Source organism: Marmota monax, unplaced genomic scaffold (assembly GCF_021218885.2).
Source record: "Marmota monax isolate L192 unplaced genomic scaffold, Marmota_monax_Labrador192_F-V1.1 WCK01_AAM20220418_F8-fsc00004, whole genome shotgun sequence".
Lineage (NCBI taxonomy): Eukaryota > Metazoa > Chordata > Mammalia > Rodentia > Sciuridae > Marmota > Marmota monax.
Window position 1 is genome coordinate 22,082,571 of NW_026692881.1, and position 27,872 is coordinate 22,110,442.

Consider the following 27,872-nt stretch of genomic DNA (forward strand, 5'->3'; position numbering starts at 1 on the left):
ACCATGAAGTTTAAAAAAAAAAAAAAAAAAAAGGAAATTCCCATGCATACTGAGACTGCACTGAAGACACCACAACCTTCTGACTCCAGTAGTATTGGGGGAGTGCCTAGGAAGGTTCTGTGCCTGCACAAATGTTTTGACCTAAGGAACAGAGGGTCCCCAAACAGTGACAGATCCAGTCCACTTCTTGTTTTCCACTAACTTTGAATCATTTATTTGGAACTCTTGGGAATGACTCACCCACTCAAAACACCAGAATAGTAAGGGGTCTTCTTCCTCCAAATTATATACAAGGAGGAGGCAGTGAATCTTCTCTGTTAAAGTGGTTTGCTCAAGGTCACACAGCTGGTAGAGACAGAAGGGAATTATTCCAGGTCCAAAGCTGGTTTCTTTCTACCATCTGAGCCTCTAGCTCCTCTTCCAAGTCTCAGTTCATTACATGTAGTTTGGTCCTTCAGTAACTACAAGGTTGCGAATAAATCTGAATGGGTTTGCTCCCTGTTAATTTGTAACTTTGAATTGATAACAACGATAATGTTATTCCTTTCAATGTAACCAGTGTGGAAGGATGCTGAAATGGAATAATGTAATGAAGTGACAGGTATTGTACAGTCAACTGAAATATAGGTACACTTTAGATTGGAAAATATATTCTGCTTTGTTAGTTTAAAAAAATTAAAAAATAAAACCTTGAGCCTGTGGTGTTAACGATATTGTCTTGTAATTAGCCGTTATGAAATCTTGTAAATGCATCACTTTTTGACTAAATACTGAGTTTGGGGGTAAAAATAAACATCTCAAGGCAAAGACTTTAGAGACATTATCTGTTTAATAAATATGATTGTAAAAGCAATAAACAAGAGCAATTATACATTACACTACATAGTATTTAACAAAAAAATACATCAAAAAAGTCATTTTAAAATTAGAAGTAGTTCCAATACTATAAGAAAACTTTCATTTTTTTTTTAAATTGGCTTCCTATAAAAATAAGTTGGCAAATGAGGGATTTCAATGCTCAGTTGGAATCCTGGAAAACACAGAACAGCTGCCAAGCACCCCATTCCTCTCAAAGTTGCTGTTTGGAACTTCTGAAAAAAAAGCAAAGCGAACCTCTGCATTTTGGATAGTGGATCCAATTAGGAATAAGGCAAGAGAGAAAATGTTGGTTGGGTAGTTCAGGGTAGAGCATGCACAGTTTGCCTTCTGGGGTTTTAGAAAATGTTGCAGTGTTGTATTTTTAGCTTGCCCTGAATCTCACCTTCCACACACATCCCTCCCCACACTCCTCTGGCCTTAGCCCACCAAACTCCTCATTGTGTTTGCACCTGCTATTAGCGAGTAGGTAGGCACTTGGGTCCCTCCCATTTGTAGGCTAACATCATTGCCTTGTCTTTGGGCTTGAGCTGGAATGGCCTGTTCTGGTGGTTCTCCAACTTGAGCATGCATCATGATCACCTGGATGGCTTGTTGTACTGATTGGTGGGACTACTCCCATCCAGAAACAGACAGCAACACTATTCATCCCCTAGAGTTTCTGACTCAGTAACTCTGGGGTATAGACCCAGAATTTGCATTTCTAACAAGTTACAGGTGATGCTGATACTGCTAGCCTGAGTACCACACTTTGAGAACCTCGAGCCACAGTCATAGGAACAATGAGGTCCCCTCTGAGCAGTACCTTGCCTCACTTATCACCTACAGGTGGGAGGGAGCTTTAAGGAGAGGCACATGAGGACACTGGAGATGCTGAATCTATAGCTGGCCACCTTTGGTCACTCTCCAAAATGCCAAGCATCTCATGTCTGCCTCTATTTTAAATTAGGACTTAGGGTCCCTTCTTCCCTATGTCTTTGCACTCATTTATTTCACTGACAAATAATTTTCACAATACTACTCTAGGCAAGGCACTGTGCTAGATTATGAGTATATACCCCTTTTCACAATTTTCTAATTAAAATGAATTGAACTGCAACTCTGAGGACTCCCTGTGCTGGTGTGAGTGAGCCTCTTTTGGTTTCTAAACACTCGGTCTTCCAGATGAAATTTGGGAGGCTCCAACTGAAGAGAATCAATGAGGATGTTTTCTATGAGATAGGAAGCCTGGCAGATTGGGAATCAATCAAAGTTTTACAAAAAGGTGGCCGCTCCAGGCACAGCCCATTGCCCAGATTCACATGGGGCCTCCTCAACCATAACACCTTTTACACGGTTAACTTCTGGCAGCAACTTTGCTACTCTCGCCCTGCCTAAGCTACATTAGGGCAGGAGTCATTGGGATCTTTAGGATATCCTCATCATCACAGGACCCTGTTATACCCTGTTGGTGGCTTGGGGACTCAGCCAAGAAGGACAGTAGGTTCTCTGGGTGGTTTATCATAATGATTTCTCCCACCCTTCAAATGGGCTTTGTCCAGTTCAAGTACTGAGGGGGCTCCAGGAGTGGATGGACTTTTGTTCCCTTCTCTGGTCCTTCTTTCATGATCACCCTGGGAAAACTGGGGATATCTTCACGCTTTCAGGATTTAAGGACTGTGAGGATTTCTTTTGCTTTGTTGGAGGGCTAACTCCTCCCCTGTATACTGACTTATTTTTCCTTTACTGATACCGTGATACTCAAAAGATGAGAGAGCACACGTGAAATCACCAGGATCACCCTAAGTAATCAAAGTCTCATCCTAATGTAAGATAAGACCTATTTTCTCAGACTTTTTGACATTCTCAAACAGTAAGTCCATTAACCTGCTTCTCCTTCTGGTTAAATCAGTGTTTATTTCACAAGTATTTTTATTCTGTTGTGAGAAAGGAAGTATGTGGTAACAGCAACTATCACAGGAAGACATTACCCTGCAATACAGTCACATGTCCAAAACATTTCTCACAAGAAGCTTCCAGAATCTGAACGCACGAGATGTTTGTTAATGTGCAAGAACACCACTACTCAGTTGTGTACTTTCTTTTCCAAAGAATATGGCCAGGTTTGACTGCTTTGGATATATCAACTCTTTCACATTACATGTTTCCAGGTGGGAAACGGCAAGGATATTTGGAAAAGGCAGGTTCTAGAGGAAGAGACAAAGGGTACATGAAACTGAACCCTGCTGGGCAGGATGCAGCCGGAGCTGTGGGCACAGAAGCTGGCATGCTTGGGAGTGTACAAAACAAACAGAGATCTGAGACTTGCAAGTGGTGGGGTCAGGGTTGGCAGAGCCTAGGCCAGTATTTAGGAGACACCAGGGGTGATGTCCAAAATCTAGCAATGTGTTTGTGAAGAAAAAGTAGGAACAGTTGAAGGATAACTTGGGGATTGAAAGGAAGGGATTCAAAGACATGGACGGATCATGGGTACACAGGGATGGCAAACAAATGGGAAGGCAAGACAGAGGGTAATTACTAGAAAAAAATTCCATCTTCTACTTCAGTTGGGAAGGGAGTAGGGAAAGCGGCAAGGAGAAAAGCTGAACAAGAAACAAAGGTCCGTTTCTGACGTGCTTTGCTTCCCTGCCCCTCTTTTTGTCCTAGTGTATCTGCACACATGATCTTCAACTTGCATCTTTGTCCCTGTGGCCACAGAGAATAGAGAGAAAGCAGCCTTGTGGCCTCTGCTGACCAACAAAGCTACCACCGCTAACTTAGAAGGGGCAAACGACAGTAAGGACAGTGGGACAGAGAAACAGCTCAGGGTTTCCCTGTGCATGTCTTTGTGTCTTATGAAAGGGCCAGGGATGGCTAATCCACCCCTCGGCCAGGAGTGCTAAAATAGCTGTTAAATCTAGAGCCAAGAATATTTCCAAAAATACATGCAGATTTCCTTGGCCTATATATGTTATGAATTTTCTACAAACACGACCGATCAGAAAAAAGAGAAGAAAAGGGGAGGGGAGTGTTTTCCATTAAAATAGAGCACCTGTACACTGCCCCTCCAGACATGTCCTCAAGGTATTGTCCACATGCACAGGCTTAAAGCTAAAAACCCTTGTTGTCTGTGTTAGAAGAATTAAAAGTCCCGGTGCAGTGAGTGTTTGTTTTTGTTTGTTTGGATTTTGACTGTTTTTATTTTTATTTTTTGTTTTGATTTTTTTTTTGTTTTTGTTTTTTTGTTTTTGTTTTTTTACTGGCGTCCTCCATTCAAACATTTACATAGGTAGGGATTTCTTTTGTGCTTTGATTCTCAGCAACTATGGAAATACTTCCTGGCAAAAATAGGAAACAGAACAACAGAGGAAAGAAAAGAAACATAAAGTTAGTGGTCATGAAGGATGATGCGCTGGACAAGAGCGAAATTCTTTCCTGATCAGCAGGTCGCCTGTAGCCTTTGGGGTTTTTCCTTAAATTGCAAATTGTGCCCCAGCAGATCCCCGCTTTGGCGTTGAAGGTGGAGTGGCGTGTCTTGCTCTTTGCAATCGGAGAGATGAGTCACCAGGTTGAGTAGAAGGGGAGGGAGGGGAGGGTAAAGCTACTCTCCTAAGAGAAAACGTGTAACACTTACTCATTTAATGACACTGGAAATGGAAAAGTGTCAGAGAATTTGCAATGTGGTGTGAGATGTTCCTGGAGAAGGAGGAATTGCTACTTTAATAAAGTAAGCAGCCATTGTGCTCCATATATCTTGTGGAAATGATACTGAGAACCAAATGACCCCCAAAATGCAGCATCTTAGAGACGCTTTGTAAGTAAACAGACAGGGCGGGGTGGGGGGGTATGAATTTATTAGCTTATGTCCCCCGTAAAAGAAAATGCATGGTGAAAACCGGATACAAGATGTGGCTGCAAGTGTTATTACTACCTACAATAGGAGCCAGTCATTGTATTTAAATTCCCCCTGAATGTCTCCACAGACCTGTCCCATATCCATGTAATGAAGTGACAGGTATTGTACAGTCAACTGAAAAGAGCATGTAAAGAGATTCTGTTTACATGCTCATTTTTCCCCTAAAATAAAAGATTTAAAATCTTATGTAAAAGCCTTCTAGACAGTTTGACGTTATGACATTAGAGTGAAGTGCGAACACTTATGTAATAATTTATTCTTCGAGGTCAGTAATGCAGGATCTAGATGTGAACATTTACAGCTTCAACTCCTGAGGCCCACAGACAGGAGGAACCCGGGAAAGAAATGGATCAGCAATGGTGGCTCCATGGATTTGTCTAACTTCCTGGAAACTTTCTTCTGCAATAAATAGTAGGACTCAGCAACTGAGCTTCAGACATGCTATACCTAGCTGCTTATCTCCCATGCTTACTTCACAGGTGGAGAGAGGTTACTGAAATGTGAAGTCCATTTTAAGGTATCTGGTATGGGACAGTTAAAAAAAAGCGGGGGGGGGGGAGGGGCGGCATTTGTTGATCTTCTCTGTGATAATCTAATCCTGTAACTGGGCTCTCTTAGGATCCTCACTCCCAAACTTTGTCTCTCTTGTTCTCAAGTTCTCAGGAACCAGTTTCTAGATAATTGCTACATTAAAAAAAAATCTCTGGATGGTCACACTTGTCACTCTTATTATGTCCCTTCTTTGGTGGTGGTCTTTGCCCTTCACAGGGTTGTCTAGAGTTCGGCTGCCATGTTTTGCTCTGGTCCACTACACCTCAACCCCAACCCCTTGCCAGCCCTCCAGTCCACCATCCCCAGCCTCTGAGGCCTCTCCTTCTTGTATATTGCTCATAAACATTTGAAGCCCAGTGTTTTAGGGAGGGTTTTTGCAAAGGCGGAATTAATTAATGAGAGAGGAAAAAAACTAAATAGAAGCAAGAAAGAGGCATCTTAGCTGTTTCTCTCAGGGGTGTTAGAACAGAAGGAAGTGGTTATGTGAAGCCAGAGAGCAGTTAGAGGGAGAGTCAGCCATTGGTTACAGAGGCTGAACAACTGATGGCTACTGGGAATCATTTACCTACGAGCTGTGATTCCACCTTCTCATCTCTAAGCTGGCCAGGCCTTCTTAGTTCAGTCTGAGGGATATTGGGCCTGTTTTCAGTGTGACTGACTGGACTGATCATCTCTTGTTCTTTTTCATTCTGCATCTGGGCATAAACATTAATCCCCGGGATCTTCCTAAAACATTAACAGAAACCATCACTGTTGTGCAAGGGAGAAGCACAACACGGCCATGTGTGCTTCGGAACCTGTCAGAAAGAGGGAGGGGGAAGAGGTAGGGGAGAGTGGATGGAGGGACACGCACCTTTTAAACTTGTAGATGACGAACACGGCCAGCCCCACAAACACCACCGAGAGCAGCATCAACATGGCGGATCCACTGTGGGTTGGAGTGAGGTCCACCAGTGGGGCTGGGGGAGGAAACAAGAAATCATCATAAGCAGAGACTCAGGCAGGTAAGACTCTATGAGAGACTCACACAGTTCACACACAGGCTTGGTGAGTCCAAGAAAGCCACATGGGATGAATATACAAAGTACAAAGCACACAGCTGATACATGTATGCACCTGAGCCTGTCCTAGCCCCCATATGCTCCAGTTGGCCTGTCCAAGTACTGGAGCAATGAAGAGCAAAGACCCTGGAGCCAGACTGTAAGGATTCCAGCCATGCTCCACGACCTGCTAGCTATTGAATCTTGGGCAAGTTACTCCATCTTAATGTGTCTCTGTGGTTAGAGGAGATGGATGGTCTATTCTTCTGTGGTCACAAAGATTAAATGAGTTAATGTACCTTATTATTAAGAACTCTATAAGGTTTGCTTTTATTTCTACAGCTGCTACTATTATTATTAATCAATACATGTCCTTCTTGAGTTAATATTGGGGTAATATCCTGATAAACTCATTGATAATACCATTGAAAATACTCACAAGTCAAAATACATTTCATAACTTGAACCTACCAAACATCACAACTTAGCCCAGCCTACCTTAAACTTGCACAAAACACTTACATTAGCTTACAATAGGAAAAAAAAAATCATCTAACACAGATTCACCCCTGAGAGAAACAGCTAAGATGCCTCTTTCTTGCTTCTATTTAATTTATTCCTCTCTCATTAATTAATTACCCCTTTGCAAAAACCCTCCCTAAAACACTGAGCTTCAAATGTTCATGAGCAATATACAAGAAGGAGAGGCCTCAGAGGCTAGGGATGGTGGACTGGAGGGTTGGCAAGAGTTTGGGGAATAAGGTGTAGTGGACCAGATCAAAACATTCAACTATAGACAACCCTGTGGAGGGCAAATCTGTGTTAGACGATTTTATATAACTTACTAAATACTGTACTGAAAGTAAAAAACTGAACACTGGTATGGGTAAACCTCTTAAGCCCAACCGTTTTAAGTCAGGGACCATGCATATTTATAATAATATAATGCTAATTGTTATTAAATTTTCTCATATTCTACATGCAAGCTTTTCCCACTAAGCAAAGCAGATAACCAGTAAAACCACCAATGGGAATATTTTTTTTGTAAATTACCCAGTCTCTTTTGCACCTATTCTAGCAGTTGTAAGGAACAGAACCAGAAAGTGGTGATGCATGTTATATTTTTGTGCACTACAGGGTGTGGATGGCTAAGTGAATATTTTTCAAGGGCTGTCATTCTGATGCTGGGGAAGGTGTGACATCCAGAGGGCTCCATGACTTCGTGAAGTCCTGACAACAAGCCCCTGTCCTTCAAATGCAGTGATTTCTCCCCCCAGACAAAATATAGCTTCTGCGAGCACCAGTCTTCCCAAGTTTTCCCTGAGAACGCATGCACGCAGTATTGGAAAGCATCTCTCCTGACCTCCAAATCTTCTTCCACCTCAGGGTCAAACCTGTTGTACTTGTAATGACTTTGTTTGCAATTAATTTCTACCCTCTCAAGAACTGACATTCTGCAAATCTGGCACAGCTCCAGCCTAAGCAACAATCCACATGAACCTCGTGGAAGCCAGCATGCTGACCTTTACCTTCCATCAATTTAAGCAGAATCTGATGCCCAGAAATACAGGTGACCTTTAAGCACCATTTTCTGTGGCTTGTTTCTGTTGAGAGCCAAGAGGTCAACATTCTGGTCATCAAGGTAAAAACGTTCAAGAATAAGTGACTGCAATATTAATGGTCTCAGAACAGACCTTCGGCTGCTTCTGTTCTGTCTGGTTTTCATAAGATTACATCCCTGTCACTCAGTGGCCACCACTAGAAAGTATATTTCATGTCACCACCCAGTTCAGTGTAAAACGCAAGCCAAGCCTTCTTCTTTCTCTTAGTGAGTTTAGTAGAATTGGCTCACTGAATATAAGGAAGCTCCCTGCTCTTTTCTCTCCCTGTAAGTCAAGCAGCACTTAATTAAGCTGTGAAATAGCTGTGTCGGCGTGTGTGAGAAGATGGGTGCAGCCCTATTCTTGTGGAACACCCAAGGAAAATTTGCTTTCCATTTGAAATAAGAAAATAAAGCCTCAGTGCCATCAGCCAAGCCCAGGAACACTTCAGAATTAGCACTACGGTTGGTGGGATATCATCAGGCAGGAGAACACCTTCCATTTATCATGGACATCATCTCCATAGATTTTCACAAATGAAATGGGGACAATGATCCTTATTATGCAGATAAGAACAGAGAAGTTCTCCTTGGTTCCTGTCACTCCAAAGACTTGGAACTAATAAACGGAAGCACACATACTTGAATCCAAGTCATCACAGATACACGTACACACATGCTATATACTCAGGCTGGTGGGAGATAATTAGAAATTTAAAAAGATATTTCTGAATATGGGCATTGGGACTAACACTATATAGTACAGGAATAAATAACAAGTGACAAGCTAAAATTTTGTTTTAAAAGGAACTGTTAGAATCCTAGATCATACACTTTTAAACGTAGATGGCATGTATACATATGCGTTAATGTTTATGGATGTGTGTGTGTGCGTGTGTGTGTATGTAGAGAGAGAGAGAGAGAATAGAGAAATTAATCCTCATGTACTCATCATTTAAGTCTCAATAGCCATCAACTGACAGCCAATCTTATTTTCTCTTCACTACCATCTAATCCCCACAGTTTCAACCACTGGATTATTTTGAAGCAGCTTCTATCATACAATTTCATCATCTGCAAATCTAAAAGATAAAAATCTCTCTCCTCTCTCCTCATCAGGAAACCATCATCATATTGAAAACTAGATATTTTAAGGTAATCTCCTAAGGCAAACCCTTCATCTGTCAGGGAATAAATGGAGGTCTAGAGGTGGTTAGAGTCAAGAGTATTTAAACTTCCTACCCTGGAAGTGAGCTCTGTCAGCATAGCTTCTTGGTGCCACCAAGAAGTAGACACAGTTTACTTGAAGGAGTGGCATCTGAAATAAATGAAAAACTAAGAGGAAATTCCTTGGCTAGGTCCTCACTAACACATATGAAAGCAAACTTACATATGCACCTATGCACATGCACGCATGCATGCGCGCACACACACACACTAGAACTTTACCGCCCATCTTTGCCTTCCTCCTCCCATCTCTCTTCCCATCACAAGGTTAAATCTTTTAATCCTAAACCATTCACACTCAAATTGTGGTTCTTAAGGAAACAGTGTTAACACTGTTAGGCAATTAGCACATTTGTGTGGGAAAAGCAGCTTTTGTTCGCCCCCCCTCCCCAGTTTCAAAACTCATGCTATCCCCTCCCTCTCCACACTTAGTCACTTCTCAGAGGCAGCAAGTGGGACACAGCAGACAGCAGTGGAGAGAGATCGAGTGCCACTGCCCTCTGTGTTCCGTGGGTGGCTTCTGCTTGTTGATGTGTGCCTGGATATAAACGGTTTTTTACTGCTCCACACAACAGCGGCTGCATATCTTAGTTTGCCCAATACTTAGGTGCGTTTCTGTGTGTTTTGCTGAGGAATGGAAAGTGGTGATAAATGGGCTTTGGCTTGTTGTGTGGAATTAGCATAAATTAATCCCTCTTCAATTGTAGCCTAAACAAAGTAGATGTGCAGGAGGAAAGTGCTGAGCAGTTTTTTCCCCCCATTATAAGTACACAGAGCAAAACACAGATACAAGCAGTGCTCCAAGTGACTCAACATTTCTAAGCCCCAAAGCTGGCATACACCATTTGAAAAATCCTATGAGGATCTTAGCAATGCTTTGAATGATCATATTCTATTTATAAGGATCTGAGTTGATTATCCTAATAGGGATGCTCACATTAATAAACACATCTTCTTGTGAAAAATGATTGACATATATATAGTCACAGTTGCACATCTGAGAGTAAATTTGAAACTCCCTATTTGGGGTTAAGTAACTGATAGGGTCCCATTTGGGAATCAGATCCTGGTTTTGCTACTTACAGGCTAAGGGACTTCAAATGACACTCAGTTTCCTCATTTGCAGAATAGAGATAAAAATCATGTTTGGTGTAGTAGGTTGTAAGAATGAAATGTGATGGGATTTACAAAGCACTATCACAGCTTCTGGCACATAGTACATGCCTAATATTTTTACCCTGTCATTATTACTGTCACATGTCTGAAAGCATATTCTGTAGAAAAATAGTGCTGAAGAGTTCCATGGTGAAGTAATTTTGGAAAATGGCAAACCCCCTTCTGAAGATTTATGATGCACATTAGGATATCAGAGGTCTGCAGGCCTGCAGGAAAGGAACTCCTTTACCTTTAGTATAGTTTTCCACCAATTCATCAGACCAGTGTCCCACAAAGCACTTGCCTCACCCTGAGAACCACTGTCCCTTGTACTGCAGCTTTGCCCCTTTCCTTACTTGATTTTCAAGTTCTGAAATCAATGGTAGCATAACCCAGTGAAGCCAGGCAAAATCCAGGGTGGCTACCTTGTGTTCCCTCTTCTTCTATTAAAGGCATCATCTTGGAGAACTTCTACCTGCACTATGATCCGGAAATTCTCAGCTCCTACTATATATCTCTAACCCAAGAACTGGTGCTGTCAAGAAGTTACAGAAGCATGAGAGTTCACCTTACCTTGGTTTTCTTTTACCCTCTCCCACCTCCCAAAGCACACCCAAGTCCAACTTGTAGAACTGCAATATGAAAATCCATGTGATCTGGAACTTTTGGGGAGAAATTAAGGTGGTGTTGTAATAGCACAGAGAAAGTTTTCCTAGGGTGTAAAATGGGCATAAAAACTCATGCTCACTTGGCCAGTGGACTTCTCTCCAGTTCAAATTCAAACCCAACTGTGATGGTCTTAATGACTGCTATACCATATTGTGATAAAGCTGTGGGACAACAGGACAGAGTAGATGGGAGTTGCCAGGGAAGTTTGGCTAAGTAAGTAACGGAGTCTGGTAGACTGAGGCAGCTCTAGCACCCTAGGTTCTTCTGAACTTTGCCAAAACCCAGTTCAGAATAAATGGTCATATTGTAGGAAATCAAAATTTAAGCTAACCAGTCACAAATTGCCAACCAATCTTTAATTAGGGGCTTCTGACTGGAATAATCCAATAAGGCTACTCCTCCACTTCAACCAGTCACATTATTTTCTTTGTCTTGCTTCAACATTCCACCCATAAAGGCCATTCCCAAGTGCCCCTTGGGGGATCTCCAAACTGTTGGCTATCTGATTCTACCTTTTCAATATTTGAAGAGTACTTCAGTTTGTCTTTTAATAGTTCCAACGATTTGTGAAGAACTGTACGGAAATTAAACTGGGAATTAGTCTTCAGAAGTATCCTGTCAGAGGGAGCTGAGGTCACTTGACTGAGTAAAGACAATCATGAGTCATGAGTACCTCCAAGAACAAACCTCATCATAATGAATAGACAGGGAGGATTCCTTTTGGTTTTTTACGGTTGAAAGTCAATAAGTAACCAGAAGAATGAGAAGTTATACTCCATTTATGTCTGAGGTGTCAAAATGTATTCTACTGTCATGTATAATGAATTAGAACAAAAAATTAAAACACATACACACACACAGGCATGGGTGCATGTGCACACACACAAAGAAATTCAATGAGAAACCCTTGTTATTCTATAAAGTATTTTTCAAAATGTAGTTTATGAATTTCTTAATCAGAATTACCTGGACTGTGGGAATGCAGATTCTTATGCTGCAATGGAGAAAAAAACATTTGAATGCTAGGACTTGGATATGGTTTGAGTGTGTCCCACAGGGTTATAGGTGTTAAATTTAATCCCCATTGTGAGTTATTAAGAGGGTAGAAATTTAAAATGACTATGGTGGTTAGAGGTGGGGCTTTTCATTAGTGATTAGAAGTAGGTGATCACTAGAATAAAGCTCCCATGAGTGAATACTAATGGCTTTATAAGGAGAGAGGGGGACCAAAGAATACAGACATATACATATGCTCCATGTCCACTTCCATACTCTACCAGCAAGAAGGCTATAATTAGATGTGAGTCTTGAACCTCCAAAACTGTGAGATTTATAAACTTCTTGACTTTATGAAGTTACCCAGTCTCAGGTATTTCATTACAATTATGCAAAATTGACTAATATGATCTCTGAGACTGAGTCTCCAAAATCTATATTTACATATGAGTGTGTGTATATACATATATGTGTGTGTGCATTTGCATATATATACATAAATGACTATTATGCACAATCAGTTGAGATTTATCACTCATAAAATTATCTAGCCCATATCTTTAGGGCATACCTGACTTTCATATTTTCTAGGTCATGAAAACCAAACCAAACCAAACCAAAAGTATCTCCTTGTTGCTATTAGTAGCTGAATCTGACTATGGCTCTCAGAGTTTTCCAAAAATTACCTATAAACATTTCAAGTCTCCCTTTAGTGAATTGTCAACCTCATGGGCACTGACTACATTGCTGGCTCAATTCTCTAACACTCTGTGTCCAGGTCTTGTACAATGAGTTTGAAGCTTCTCCCACCAAGAGGTAAAATCTGTTTCTTTCACCCCTTGAGTCTGGGTTACCATGACAACATGCATTTGACAATGGAATGCAACAGCAGCGATGGTGTGCTCATCCTGTGTTTGAAGACCTGTGTCCTTCTGTTCTCTGTCCCTCATGGAACACTGCCATGATGCACAAACCCAGAACAGTCTCCTAAAGGATGAGAGGCCACGTGGAGGACAGTTTAGTCATCCCAACCAACGCCAATCTAGAGCAGTCACTATCCAGCTACCCTCCCTCACATGGGACAGCCCAGTCAAGATCAAGGAGGTCATTAAATGGTCGCAGGAAGAACACAGACAAGACCAGAAGAACCGACCAGCTGATCCACAGACTCAGAAGCAACAATAAAAGCTTATTTTTAAGATGCTGACCTTCTAGGTGGTTTGTTACAAAGCCACGCCTACTTCCTCTCCTTAAAATTCTCTTTCAACTAGTTAAAATCCATCTGGCAAGTCTCACCTCTGGGTTCCACATTATCCAATACTTGGTAAGGAATTGGTAAAGCAGGTTAAAAATAAGGGTTTCCTCAAAGAGAACACTTTAAGAATAAAGGAGTATGCTATTAGAGCTTATACTGACAAATAGGTATAATCCAGGACAGTCCTGATCACTTTAGGTCTAAGAATCTTGGTTAGTATCTGAAGACTAGCTGGACCTAGGTTCTGGATTCTTCTCTTTATGTTTTTTCTCATTTTTTTTCCCCAGACCAACACTTCCCAGTTGCCTCCTCAGGGCTGATCAACTTAGGCCAGTTACTCTGATCAGTTCTTTTATGAGCTCAGGTAATTGCAAAAAAAGAACAACTGATAAAGAAAGGATCTATTAGAAGCTGAGGAATAGCTTCATTGCTTATCCTTGATAGATTGATGAAAGCATCACATTCATTTCATCAAGTTGGGGTAAGGAATCTATTTAGATCTCTGAGCACCTGCAATTACTCATCTTAACACCATAATGAGTTAAAAATTGTCAAAAGCCACTGTTTGCATGTATCTGTGAAACAACTGAATTGTTTGAAGAGGGAAAAAAAATCAATTTTAGGAAAAACAAAATGAAAGACAAATACTATCACTATTCATTTACTCACAAGAGACCTTTAAATGATCACTGTATAGATAATAAGGCAACCAGAGACTAAATAGAGAAATTTATTGGCTGTGGAAGTTTCACTAGTATTAATTCCATTCATGAGTGGAAAATGTTATGGGAACAATTTATTTCACTTTACATTTCAGAGCTCCATAACAACCATTTGACATTAGTATCTGTAATGCTGTGGCTTAGATGATGTTGTAGGGTCCAAAGCTTCTTGACAAATGCCAGTTCTACCCTCACACAGGAAGTGTCTTTCTCACTAGGAAGCCAGAGGGCAGAATTCATGAGTTGGACAACCTAGGTTGAAATTTGGAGCTGCTAATCCTCCACCCTTACTCATCACATGTCCAGTGGCAGCAACTGAAGCCTGCAAATATTAATTCTCTAATATCGCTGTGATAATATCTTTTTATTATACCCACAAAAGAAATTAAACCAGTCAGCAAAACCATGGAAGCCAAGATGACACAAGATAACAAACAGTTTTATTACAAAACCCACACATACCCTTGACAAAGGACGGTTATCCTAAATGTAACTGCTTAAATACAGCAACTGATAGACAGGAGGTATGAGTGACATTACTGTGAAATTTTTAATATATATTTTATTTAACCTGAGATTTGAGGCTCTTCCTTTGAGAAATATTAACCTTTGTTTCTTTTTCTTTTTTAATCACGTGTATCCAAAATTCCAGGAGAACAATGACCTATCTGGAAAGCTAAGGGTAGGACAGCATCCTTATTTTGAGGTATCTGTAGGGATCCAGTGAGATGTGGATGTATCGTTCATTTTCTGCTCCTATTAGCACATGAATAGCATCTAGATAATATCATTTGTTTAACTCTCATAAAACTCACAGCTATTCAATTATATCTGCCACTAAGATTCTCACTCACACTTTAATCATTTTTCAACAGCTTCATGGCCACAGTGCTTGGTTGGCCTTTGCCATTCCTCTAGATTATAGATAGAGCACATCCCAGATTTGGAGGCACATTTCATTTTTCTCCCCGTCATCTACCTTTCTGCCAATTACATTGTCTCCAACTATGCCAGGAAATTAGATTTTAATGTATATTAATAATTTTCTATCATAGTTAATATCACAGGCCCTTCTTATTTCTCTGTTTGAGTGGATGTTCTAGTTATATATCAGATTTATTGCTGGAGATGGTCCTACACCTTCCCTTGTTTTGAAGATGGATTTTCATTTGTGGAATGCTTTCCAACCATGGTTGTTGAGGCTGGTGAAAGGGATGGCTGTATAAGCATGATTTGAGAAACTTGCTAAAAAAATGCGGATTCCTGGATATCATCCCTTGGGAACTCCTGGGATGCTTCACTATATGCAGTGAGATCAGAAAATTCTCTGTTTGCAAAAGTTTCATAAGTTTACTGAAATGTGCTTGGGTTTGAGAATAAACTATTTACAACAGAGATCTCCTACCATAGGTTAGAAACAGCTTTTCCAACCACAGAACTGGTTTTCACTCATTCTAATTGGGTAGAAGGAATGAGTCAGCCCTCTTACTATCATTCTGTGCAGGAGTATCATCACTCAGATTTTAGTTCATTTGCCCAATAAACAACTCTTGAGAAATGCGAATAATCCCTGAAAAGTTATTGTTTGCAGTTTAGTATGGATTAATCTAGTTAGACTTTTGCCTACTCAAATAAAATGTCAGTGTGACCCCTCTCTTGCTGTCTCTTTATTTTCATGCAGAACCATTATCTATTCTACGGTAGAAGAATCAACACATTTTTATGCCACTTCCCAATGTCCCTGACCCCAGTCAAATATAAGGACTAAATTTATTCATGAACATGACTTCCCATAAGATCAAAGATTGCAGTTTGATGGAGCTTGAAAGATTTGTACCAGCAAATTAGGGCTTTAATTTACCACCTGTCAGCAGATTCCCCTCACCTGAGAATCTGGTAGGTGGTGGTAAATTTAAACTCAAAGTTGAATGTATTTTCAGGTCCTGATCTTCTCACATGAGTTTTCAAGCTCTGATTTCCAGCTTCCTGATGGGGTGTTTCACTTATGTGCTTTATGACATCAAACCCAACATAAACCACCAAACTTATCTTCTTTGACAACCAAGAAAGAGGCTTCTCCTGCTAGATCCTCATTGCCATCAAATAAACTACCATCTCTTGACATATGGGATTGAAAACATCTATGTTATAAAGAGAAAGGATTGTGGACCATTACTCAAACATTATTTTTTTTAAAAAAATTCTTTCTTGTACTTCTTTTTCTTTTCCCCACATTTATCATATTTTACTATCTCCAACCTACACTAATGAGATTCCTCACTAGTACACATGGATGAAGGTCAATGAAGTTTATGATACACTGGCATATTTGTGTTCCTTGAAATTTTATACCCTTCCCCTTTGTCATAATTTACTTACAATAAACACACCAATTATGAATATTTGACAGCACATGTTTAGATGCCCTGAAACACATCAAACAATGCATAATTTGATGCATAAACCAGTTGTTGCTGCAACTTTGTTCAAATAGCCTCTCAACCTGGCAGGCTCATTGTCTCTCCTTTGGGTGAACTTCCATTCAACTTAAAGTCTTGTCCTTACCAAACCTTCTGCAACTAATATATTTTTTTTTATTCTTTGTAGTTACAATTAGTGAATGTTCATGTACTAGCTAGCACCTGTGCTTCAAGTCTAGCCAGTATGGAGTGAGTGAGAGTCCTAATTCATTTCACAACCTCTGAGAAACCATAGGTTTTAAGTAATAATTGCAAAATGAGGCCTAGAGTCATGTGAGGAATAAGATGATACATCTGAAGTTACCAGAAGCAATAAAAAAACTTTTGGGATTTCATGAATATTTTCTTAATGGATGGGATTTGTTCTTCCACAAGTACTTAGAGAAACCAAATGGTTTGAATCAGAGTCTTCCAGAATCACTGGAAAACATTCCCCCTTAAAATGACTTCACTGCTCTTAAGATATATTATTCAAGTTGAATTGCATGCCTGTAATCCCAGTGGCTCAGGAGTCTGAGACAGGAAGATTGTGAGTTCAATGCTGGCCTCAGCAATGTTAGAAAGATCCTAAGCAATTCATTGAGACCTTATCTCTAAATAAAATACAAAAAAAGGGGGGGGGCTGGGGATGTGGCTCAGTAGTTGAGTGCCCCTGAGGTAAATTACCCTACCAAAATAAGTAAATAAATAAATAAATGCCATATGTTTTATATGTGTGTATATACACACACATATATATGTAATATATGTATATATACATATATGCGTAATTCAGAAGGGCAAGGCAAATGCATAAGTGAGAGAGAGGGAAGGCAAGGGAAATGTCACAAAAAATGTTTGTTTGGTAAGGTGAGGATGGTTCCATAACAGGTATGTGACCTGGAGCCCCATCATGATGTGACATTGATTTCTTAAATTGGAAACTCTCCTGTATGGGAGCAGAACATAGAATAAGGGTTAATAAGTTGTACTTGATTCACTCTCTTTCAGCAACAGCCTCTTGTTGGTCCTTTTTTGAGTCCTTCTCGGACCTCTTTTTCTAGGACACAAAAATCTAGAGAGCATGAATCTAATTTTCCTTCAACCTGCCCATTCCCAATGCTTGCCACATATAAGCAATGTAATTAATGTCATATGGGAAAAATGAGGTGGGTTTCCCCTGGATGCTTATTGAATAAATATATGCAAGTCTCCACAAACCAGTTGTTTGCCGACAGGGAATATGATTCCCAACTGAATAAGTTGGATCTAAAGACTAATTGAGAGAATGAGATTTTTACTATATTGCTAAGGTTATACATTCATTACACATCTAATTGCTACCAAAGTAATATTTGTTGTTGAGAACCTCCTATGTACAAGTTCTCTGCTAGGTACCATGATGGAGACAATATAAAGATACAATGAACCACACCACAGGATTTAAATAAGAATGATGAAAATTATGGTAACAATTGGTCATGACCATTATCATCAGAAAGATATAGATTTAAAAATACATGTGAGTTCAGACCAGGGAAAGATGTCATTTAGGCAAAGCTCTCTGGAAAGTTTCTATGTGAATACTGGCATTGAGCTGAGCCTTAAAATACAAATAGAATAAGGGGATGAAGAAAGGTGAAGAAGTTGGGAAAAATATTCCAATCAGGGATAGCATGAGCAAAGATACACTTTAGTCAAAACTCTGGTGCTTCCAGACCAATTCCCACATGATGATTTTTACTCCCTTTCCAACTCTCTGGATTATTCTGTAATGCCCCAGACTTTGTCTGCTAAACATGGTCACTGGCAGCCACAAAGTCAGAAATGCCTAAGGGAGCCACTGAGGTCACGTTCCTCAAACTTATTGATAACATGTTTCTCATCTCCTTCCTATTCTCACGCAGTTTCAAATCTCTCCTGCAAAGAGAATTTCCTAACCATTTTCTGACATGTAGGAGGAAACCAGCAAAACCAATCTTGGATGATCTTCAGGTATCTGCAAATGCTTATCTTGTATTCTCATGAAAGAAAACAGGGAACGGAATTTAAAAAACAAAATAAGGCTAGTGAATTCCTGAAAGGAGACAGTTCTTTTTCCCTTGGAGACAACCCAAATTATGAATTGCCGTTCTCACCGGCAACAGACTCTGGCTTGAACATTTTTAAAACAGGACTGCTGAACATCTGCTGAGCAATTAATGGAATGCAGCAGCATGTTATAATGGTCCCTGGGAAGGTATTAGCAATCCTGCTTATGAGACATGAAATGTTGCAAACAGTGGTCCTTTTCTTAAAACAAAACAAAACAAAACAAAACAAAAAATCATTTTCCCTCCCTACAAGGGAGATGAAAGGGAAAAGGAGGTGAAGTGAAGTGAGAATTCTTCCTCACTCTTCCTCCTTTTCTTCAAACTTCCTCCTGCTTCTCTTCTAGACACCCAAAAATGAATATGTTCATTTCAAATTAAAAGAAATTGTGGAAAAACCAGGTTCCGTGGTGCATGCCTGTAATCTCAGTGGCTTGGGAGGCTGAGTGAGACAGGAAGATTGTGAGTTCAAAGCCAGCCTCAGCAGTGGTGAAGCACTAAGCAACTCAGTGAGACCCTGTCTCTAAATAAAATATAAAATAGGGCTTGGGATGTGGCTCAGTGGACAAGTGCCCTGGCTTCAATCCCTGGTACCAAAGAAAAAGAAAAAGAAAACAAAGAAAGAGAAAAATTGTGGCAATTATCTCATCCCACAAATCCTTCATTCAAAGTGTCAGGTTTTCCATGTGTGAAAGGAGAACTCTCTCTATTGCCTTTGGTAGATAGAGTCTAGCACCTGTTAAAATATTTTTTGTATTGTTTTTCTAAATCAGATAGCTAGTTCTAACTTAGGATCGATCTCAAAGAAGAAGCTGAACCCTCTTAAATTTGGCTTCTTTGTTACAATTGTTGAAGAGCGCCAATCTTGACATAAGTCTTGGTCAAACCAGTCTCAGTTAATTTCCAAATTCTTAAATTCCTATTTTTCAACTTGTTCCCAGCTCTAACCCAATTCTTACATGAAAATTTTATAAAATAGCATTTAATTTAATATTTCAAATCCTCCCCCAATAATCTGAGCAGTATTTGTCATATAATAAAAAATAATAAGTCAAATGAAAAACAAACAGAAATAATAAACTATGGAAGAGAACTATGAGAGAAAGAAGAATGATGAAGTGTTGGCAGCCTTCAGAGTTGAAGAATTGGAAACATGAGACTAGCTGTCTGTCCAGCTTGACTTAGGATGCTCCCCCTTTCGGTAGATGATTCTGGTAAAAGGAGGGTTTTCTGAAAAATCACACCAGTGCCGAGCACAATAGACAGCCTGAAGACATCATTCAGAAGCTAAGTATGCTATAAAGCAAATTTTAGACCACAAAGGATGGACTAGATAGTGATCCCTTCAAATAGAGTTCAGTATGGAATATCAGATTCAGTTGCTTTTCAACCTCTAAACTCATAGGGAGGAAGTAGCTCCACCGGCCACAGGAGAGGATTATGAGATCCAGTCGGCCTTCTGAACAGAATAGAAAATTTAATTAAATAAGTTTCATACCTCTTTTCAAAGGTCTGGATGACTTCTCAGAGCCCACTCAAGTAAGCACAGGTGCTCACCCTGGCATGCTACATAACCCTCCTCCATGTGGCATATCTATGAACAATGACTTCTAAATATTTATTTCCTTAATGCAATGGAACTTATAAAACAAAAATTTCCATGAAATTCTAAAAAAAGAAAAAGATGAAATCCAAGGGAAAGAAGGTCAGTGGCCAACCTGCTTGGCCTTTCTCTAGACATAGAGTGACTTCTAGGGATTTTGTCCTCACTAATTCCACATCCTCAATGCAATGCCCTGGTGGCTGTCTTTCCCTAGTTCTTTGGTGTTTGGAATGATCTCTTGAATTCAGTCCTATTCATCCTTTGAGATCCTTCCCAAAGACCACTACTTTTATAAAATTCCCTGTATCATTTTGACCATATACAATTAATCTCTGCTTTAAGTTTCCTACATAACTTGGATTTTGTTATTTAAAATAAAAAAAAAAAACATAAAGCATTACCTGAATCAACCCAATCCTCACATGATCCACTGATAAACTAAGGTTATCAATTCTGAGGCACACTGGATTTAGTCTATTATCTCAGCCTGCAAAGTGAGTACTAGAACAAAATTGAAACAATGACCTGGTTGCAAAAATGTAAAATAAAATGGAACTTAAGTGCTTAAATATGTTCTCTTGCCTCTTTATATAAATATTTATGCACCTTAAGTCAACTAAGATGGCCTATCATCCATGCCCCACTACCATCTCACTGCTACCATCAAACTTTCCCATGCCATAATCAGATTATGAGTTTGTAAGTATTTGTACTCCATTAAATGGCAGCACAGTACTCTGTTAAAAAGAAAGTAATTGATAAATATTGCTCTTTTTATTTCTTGTTAATACACACAATTATATTTATTTATAAAATGCTTGAGACTATTTGTTTTGTCACTGAAATCTTTCCATAGCCTTAGAAGGAGGATTATTCCAATTTTTTACAGAAGTGACAAAAGCTCAGTGACTTTAAGTGACTTGCAAAATCACCATCAACTTGAATTTTCCCTCCTGACTATGGTCCTATGTGACTTCTATGTCTCTGCTATTTCACCCGCAACACATTGAAGAAAGCAAATCCTTTTTAAGATGAATGATTTTAAAATAGGGCTTTGTAGAAAGAAGAGAGAAAAAAGGTTACTTATAAGATCAATGTTATTTTCAAGAGTTCCATTGAGACGAAGAATGCTATCATGTGAGGAGATGTGTCTTTAGTGATTCACTGACCATTTTTGATAAAGACATAGGAACCATCATCTTATTCTGTTGTCTAACTGGTTCCCATTAAGGCAGAACGATCAAAAAAGTAAACTTCAAAGAACTGGTGCCAAATTTAAGATTAGTGGTGACATCATGTAGCCTTCAAATAAATAAATTAATTTCACACCTCTTTTCAAAGGTCTGGGCTTTCCCTTTGACGGGGCCACTAGCCAGAGTCCTGGGACACAGAAACTGACCTGCTGTTAGGTGAGCTGCATGGACCAGAACTTGGACCCCAGGCTTCAATTCAAAGTGCACTGAGTTTTGGTTGAGCTTATGGATCAGTACTTCTGATATCTGAAAGAAGAAGTGTTATAGTTAGTGCTACCAAAATTGTTAACACTGACCATGCATAAAAATGCTGAGAAATATTACTATTTTTATTGTGGTATCCCAACATTATACCTGTAAATTGTATAAGCAAGTTTTATATGATTTTGAGTTATGTTATGGAGTATGTAGATAGAACTATTTTTAAGTATGACCAGACTTTACATCCTAATTGCTTCAAGACAAGATATTAGTAAATAAGATAATTTCTACTTTTAAAACTTACCCAGTGTTACCTTAGAGAAGTCACTCTCAGTTTTCTCAGAAAACATATTTTATTTGATACACTATTTAAATGTAAACAGATGCTTTCTGAGCATCATTCTGCTGGTAAAATTCTTCATTCCCCCCCCCCTTTTTTTTTCTATTTATCGAGCTTCATTTTCTCCACTGAGTTGCCAAAATGACACTTTTGATCTCTTTAATAATTAAACAGGGCCTGATGGCTTAGTTTGGCAGCAGAGACCCTTAAAGAATGCCCTGGTTGGCAATAGAACTAAATTGCCCTGAAGATGAACTTCTCTGCTGAACAACAGGAGCCTGGGATAATTCTCCATGCACTATGGATGGACACCTGGGATCTTGAGTAATCCCAGTCTCTCAAATGCTGTCATTTGGCAAACCACAGAGAAAAATGAGACTTTTAAAACTATGTTGAAAACAACTTTTTCCCCTCTCTATTAAGATACTCCTTTTCTTGAGTACTGACAATCTTCCAGAATGGTTCCAGTTTATAGGAGGAATGGATTTCTAATCAAGAATATCAAATGGATTACCTGTATGTTCTGTAAGGTCCTTTCCTACCTTATTCTTTTCTCTTTTTAAAGATTATTGGAATATTATTATTATTATTACTATTATATTTTTATGTGGTGCTAGGGATAGAACTCAGTGCCTCACATGTGCTAGGCAAACATTCTACCACTAAGCCGCAACACCAGCCCTCCTATCTTATTCTCATCATTCAATTGGTAGGGACTTGATAGGAATCTGACAATGCTTTTTTAATAAAGGTTTTGTCTGTGAAATACAAACCTGCACATATAATAATATTTAATATACGTCCATATATGCACGTGTAATTGCATAAAAATTATTTTAACTCAAATATGAAAGACTTGTTGTAAGCAAGTTAAAACTTGACCTTTTTCTGTAGAAATTACAACAAAAGGGAACAATGTACTTGTAAGAGAAAGACTTTCCTCTTTTAACCAGGTGAAGCGGTATTCATTTCTTATCCCTGTAAAGGTTTTTCCTCAATTGAGAAATATAAATAAGCAAAACAGAAAATATATTTTATCAGAACAGCATGCTTCTCATTTATAATCTTCAGGAAACTCCCTTCTGAAAATGATTAACTTCCTACACGTGTTTGGTTCCTAGCATTGCTTCACTGGCTTTTTCTGTATCATTTACAAAACTAAGCAGGCTGTGCAAAAATCATCAGGTAGCAGAAAGTATATTTCATGTATTTAACTTGCATCAAAGGACATTCAATAAAGAACACATACTCTGTGGGAAAGAAATTGTGCATAAGAAACAAAACTAAGTGAAATTTACATTCCATACAAGAATAACCTCAATTAGAACCATGTACTTTTCTATTCAAATAAATTACTGTGAGACTGTTGACAGATTTTGACAACATTTTAAATATTTACTATGTTACTTGCAGAAATGCATATCTTGGATTGTGTGCATCAGATCATGAGCCAGTTGCATATATTTTTAAGAATATTATACATGCATTGAGCACTTTATTTTGATAAAATTGCTTCTTTCTGGCTGTTATTCCTAATACTACATGTCTGGTGTCTACGTGGAGTGGAACACAGAGCTTACTAGACAGACCTAAGTTTACCCAGTTCATATTTGAAGAATTGAGATTAGACTTCATCTTTGTTTGACCCATAATCTAGAAAATTTTCATTTTAAAAAAGTCTGTGAACAAGTTGACAAAGTCAGCCAGAGATATGTGGAGAAAGTTCTGGCTAAGTGGGCTTAGGAGATAGAAAAAAAAAAGAAAGGTTCATTTTATTAATTTTGCTGTCATCTCTGATTCATCCGTGAAGCACACTAGTTAAAATACCATCCCCAACGTCAGCTGACTAATATGGACCACAGGAATAGGCAATTCCTAATCTCAGGACTGTCACATTATTTTCACTAGTCTGTATCATTTGTATTATTTGGGAGTATCTGGCCTTTGAGAAGAGTACAATAAATGCAATACACAGAGAGGCACAGCAAGACCTAAATGAGCAGATCAAAAACACTGGCCTGATAAAGATCCAAGTGAAACAATATGTGATATCTGGGAGAGTGAACCTGCCAAAATAGGTAGAATTTACTTCTATTTCTTTTTCTGTCCTGTAAAGTTGTGTTCCCATAATGCACCGATAAAAATACATGGAAAACAAAACACAAATTCTTAGCAAGTACATCCCAATAATTAAAACCAAAACATGAGCTTGATTAAAGGTTTTGGTGTTCATAGCCTTGAAAACGCATATTTTTTTAGCCAATTTCATTTATCCATTTGTCCTCTGTACTGACATCTTCCTGATGCTGCTCTCCTACACAGTTCACTTCCTACTGTACTGTAGCTAAACAATCATAGTCAAAGAACCAGCAAATTATTCCCAGTGTCTACTTATTAGGTAGACTATGCACATGATTCAAATGTAGCCCACACTTCAGTTAAATCACCACATTAGAGGACAGTGGGGATTCAATACAAATAGGATAAAGGCTAGAGGGACCTTATAGAGGAAAAATACCAACTTTCTTCTTGCCTTCTTTATAAAAGATGAAGATCAACCAGGGTGGGCTGAAGAAAGCATGGTAACTTCTCGGAGGCTTGAAACAATAGAGGCATACTTTTTGCTCACACGTGGGATTGTATCCACTGTAGATAGATATTTCTTAATGATCACACAGGGAACCAGGCTGGTGGAGCAGCCATCTTAAACATTTCCATTTGCTATACGTTGGGAGGAGAAAACAGTTCTCAAGGCTTATGGGCACTTGAACTTGTCAGACTGGAAGTGACACGTATCACTTCCAATCCCAACTCATTGGCCTGAATAAGACCTGTGGCTCTGCCCAGTCAGAAGAGATGCACAGGTATGATCCTACACTGCAACACAAAGGCAGTGGGCTGGAAACATTTAGTCAACACCTGTGATGATGACTACACAAATTTAAACCACTTTTAATTAAATTCATTAGGGATAAGCAGTCTCAGATTATCAGAACAAAAATGTCAATCATTGAAACATGAAAAAATAGAAGTTTAAGAACAATAGAGCAATTGGCACATTTATTGAATATGTTGCACAAAGAAGTGGCATCAGGTGAAGATATAGATTTAAAAATGGGTTTGGAAAATTTATCAATGATAAGGCTAAACTTGGCCAAAATATAACGCTTATCCATGGTGTTGGTATGAGGAGCACAAACCCTAATGAACATAAAAAAGCATTGTGGCAAGATAATTGAGATGGAGCCTGGCCTGAGATGACCTCAGAGCTGACCCACTTGGTCAATCCTAATGCTGTCACATTTTAAGGTCCCTTCAAATAGCATTTGAGGAATCTTTCTCTTATATTCAATGGAGGAAGATTTTCCCCAACTTACACAACACAGTGGCAGGATTAAATCACAGGGAGGCAATGCAGCCAAATGCTACCTACGAGTTAACACAGTTCACACAATCCAATTCTTTCTTATCAGAGAAGATTCAGCTTGGTGAAAATACTGAAGGAGTTTCCTGGATGATGTACAAGAAGAAACAAATCAACCACTAATAATTCTTTCTGCATCACTAGTTTTAAACTCCCCCCCCCAAATGTCCGTTTCTTACCTACTCTATTTTTAGTTATAGTTTCCTATTTCAGTGACCTTCCTTGTGAACTCCAGAGTACCTCTGTAATCCAAATCTTTGCATTAAAAATTCAGAACAAAGAAAGTAGACCAGGTGGGTATCGAATACAACCTGGAAGTATTAACTACATTTCATAGTGAATCTTTAGTTTTTTAAAATGCTGCCAATAGTCTATTCTATGTTTATATCTGCCTCTGCTTTTTCCCTTTGATTTTGCATTCTGCCATCTGTCAAATGTGAAAATTAATACAAACAGACAAGGAAATGTATTGTGATTGACATTTTACATGGACTTTTTTTTTGTTCCTTCTAAACGTTCTCATAGCCTTTAAGGATTCTGAAAGACAACACTAAACAACATCATCACCCCAGAACAGCATCACAAAAAAATCTCCCTGAGCACTGGGGCCTTCCCTCCTCCCATCAGGAGAGATGGGTGCAGACTCATCACCCCTGAGGACTTGAGGAAAGCAGGGAAATGCGGTTCTTGGAAGGCCGAGCCTGTTCTGTCCTTGAGCATTTGGCCTCAGCAGAGCAGGATGCACTACCCCTAGAGAGGCCACTGAAGGCAAGAGAGCCTTTTCTCAGTTGCTGGAGAGCTGAAAGAAAGCCTGGTTGGAACCCTCCTGGAAGAAGGTCGCTTGATTAACCCAGCCCGCGTGATCCTGATAACAGCATCAAGTACTATCACAGGGAAGAATTTTCAATTTATTTCACAGAAAAGATAGCTCGATCCAAGCCAGCATCTCTGCTCCCCTGGGAAAGCTCCCAAAGGAAGCTCAGGGAGGAGAGTGCAGGGCCTTTGCTGGGTCTTTACCTCCCATTCTTCAGGGCCCGCTGGCCAGGATCCTTGTTCTTCCCTGCTGGGCTTCTGCACACTTAGGTTTACAAGAAAGAGGCCAAAGCATGAGGAGAGGGAATGAGGTCGGCCCTTCCCAAGTTTCCTCTAAGATTTAGAGTAATCTTCAAGGGAGAGGTTGATTTCTGTTGTTTGGATTTTCTGTGCATTTTTTTTTAAATTTGTGTGTATTTCATTGTATTGAAAGTCAGTTGTGTTTGCCCGCCCAGTGGACCTTCTCCCTCCCCCTTCATCTTTCTGTGAGGGACCAAGTGCCCTGCTCTCAGCCCTTTTTGGTTCAGGAAGGGCTGCCCTAACCCCATGAGGCAGAGAACACATAAAACACTGGAGTAGTTACAGAAAGCACTCTGTCCAAGCCTTCAGGGATTGGTTAAGAGATCCCACTTCACCCAGGCTGGACTGGTGAGAACTGCAAACCAGGGGCTATGGCTGGTGCTGTCTGTGGGATGGAGTTGACAAAATGGCCACATGGCAGTTGGTGCTGGCTGTGGCCATCCTTGCTTTCTATGTGCTGGCTTCATTCCAAAACAGGCTTCACATATGGTAGTAAGGAAAACAGAGAGAGAAAGAGAGAGGGAAGCAATTTGTAGACACTTCTGAATGGCTCTGAATTCATCCATGCCGGGACTGCATCTCTGGACTTCTAAATTAAGTGAGTTCATAAACTCACTTGCTTTCCCCGGGAAGTTATTTAAGAGACTAAGTCAGAACAGAGGCTCAAAAGATCCACCTAGATTGAAAATTACAGGTTTCCAGTGGGCAACCCATTTCACAGGGCCTCCAGAAGTGTGTTGTTTTAAAAGTTGATTTACTGTACTTTTCTCTCAGGGTAATAACATTATGCACAACCAAGACACCAATTTCTCAGGGGCTCTGTGTGGTCACCATGTTTATTTTGGTTTGAGTCCTGGAAGAGACTGCAGCCATCTTCCTTAATCAGAGTTACAATCTCTAGCTTGGTATCCTATTTTCTTTTAAAATGATATAAATAAGTCTTCTGTTCCAAATTTGCATAATTTACATGGGCTCACATCATTAATATATGTTCTTGCCTTTTTGTATTGTCCTTGTTTTTGTCTCCATTTTGTGCAATCCCATTCACTATTTTTTTTCTTGCTTACTTTCCACACTTTCTTACAATATACGTCCCTGACTATATGGTCCATTTAATAAGCCTTAGCTGTTTTTTTTTTTTTTTTTTTTTTTTTGGTACTGGGGATTGAACCCAGGGGGGCACTCAATCACTGAGCCATGTTCTCTGTCCTATTTTGTATTTTATTTAGAGACAGGGTCTCACTGAATTGCTTAGCATCTCATTGTTGCTGAGGCTGGCTTTGAACTCATGATCCTCTTGCCTCAGCCTCCCGAACCCCTGGGATTACAGGCATGTGCCACCGTGCCTGATTAATAAGCCTTAACTTTGAATTTGCATTTCCACATCTCTTCCTATTATAAA

The 27,872-nt window shown here is 39.5% G+C and overlaps 1 protein-coding gene across 6 annotated transcripts in view; it reads right to left on the reverse strand.

Annotated features, from left to right (window-relative positions):
• Positions 1–852: 852 nt before the first annotated feature.
• The window catches only part of Sorcs1 (sortilin related VPS10 domain containing receptor 1), a 477,793-nt gene continuing 450,773 nt past the window's right edge, over positions 853–27,872 (reverse strand). Inside the window, exons 24-27 of one of the 6 annotated variants that reach the window (XM_046450461.2) lie at positions 21,539–21,638; positions 6,177–6,282; positions 5,889–6,049; positions 853–1,091 (exon numbers count right to left, since the gene is read on the reverse strand). In XM_046450461.2, the coding sequence (XP_046306417.1) occupies positions 1,012–1,091; positions 5,889–6,049; positions 6,177–6,282; positions 21,539–21,638 (447 nt within the window). In that variant the 3' untranslated portion in view covers positions 853–1,011. Of the gene's footprint in view, positions 1,092–4,021; positions 4,465–4,490; positions 5,171–5,888; positions 6,050–6,176; positions 6,283–21,538; positions 21,639–27,872 lie in introns of those variants that run through there. The other 5 variants (XM_046450464.2, XM_046450462.2, XM_046450460.2 and 2 more) reach the window with 5 other exon arrangements.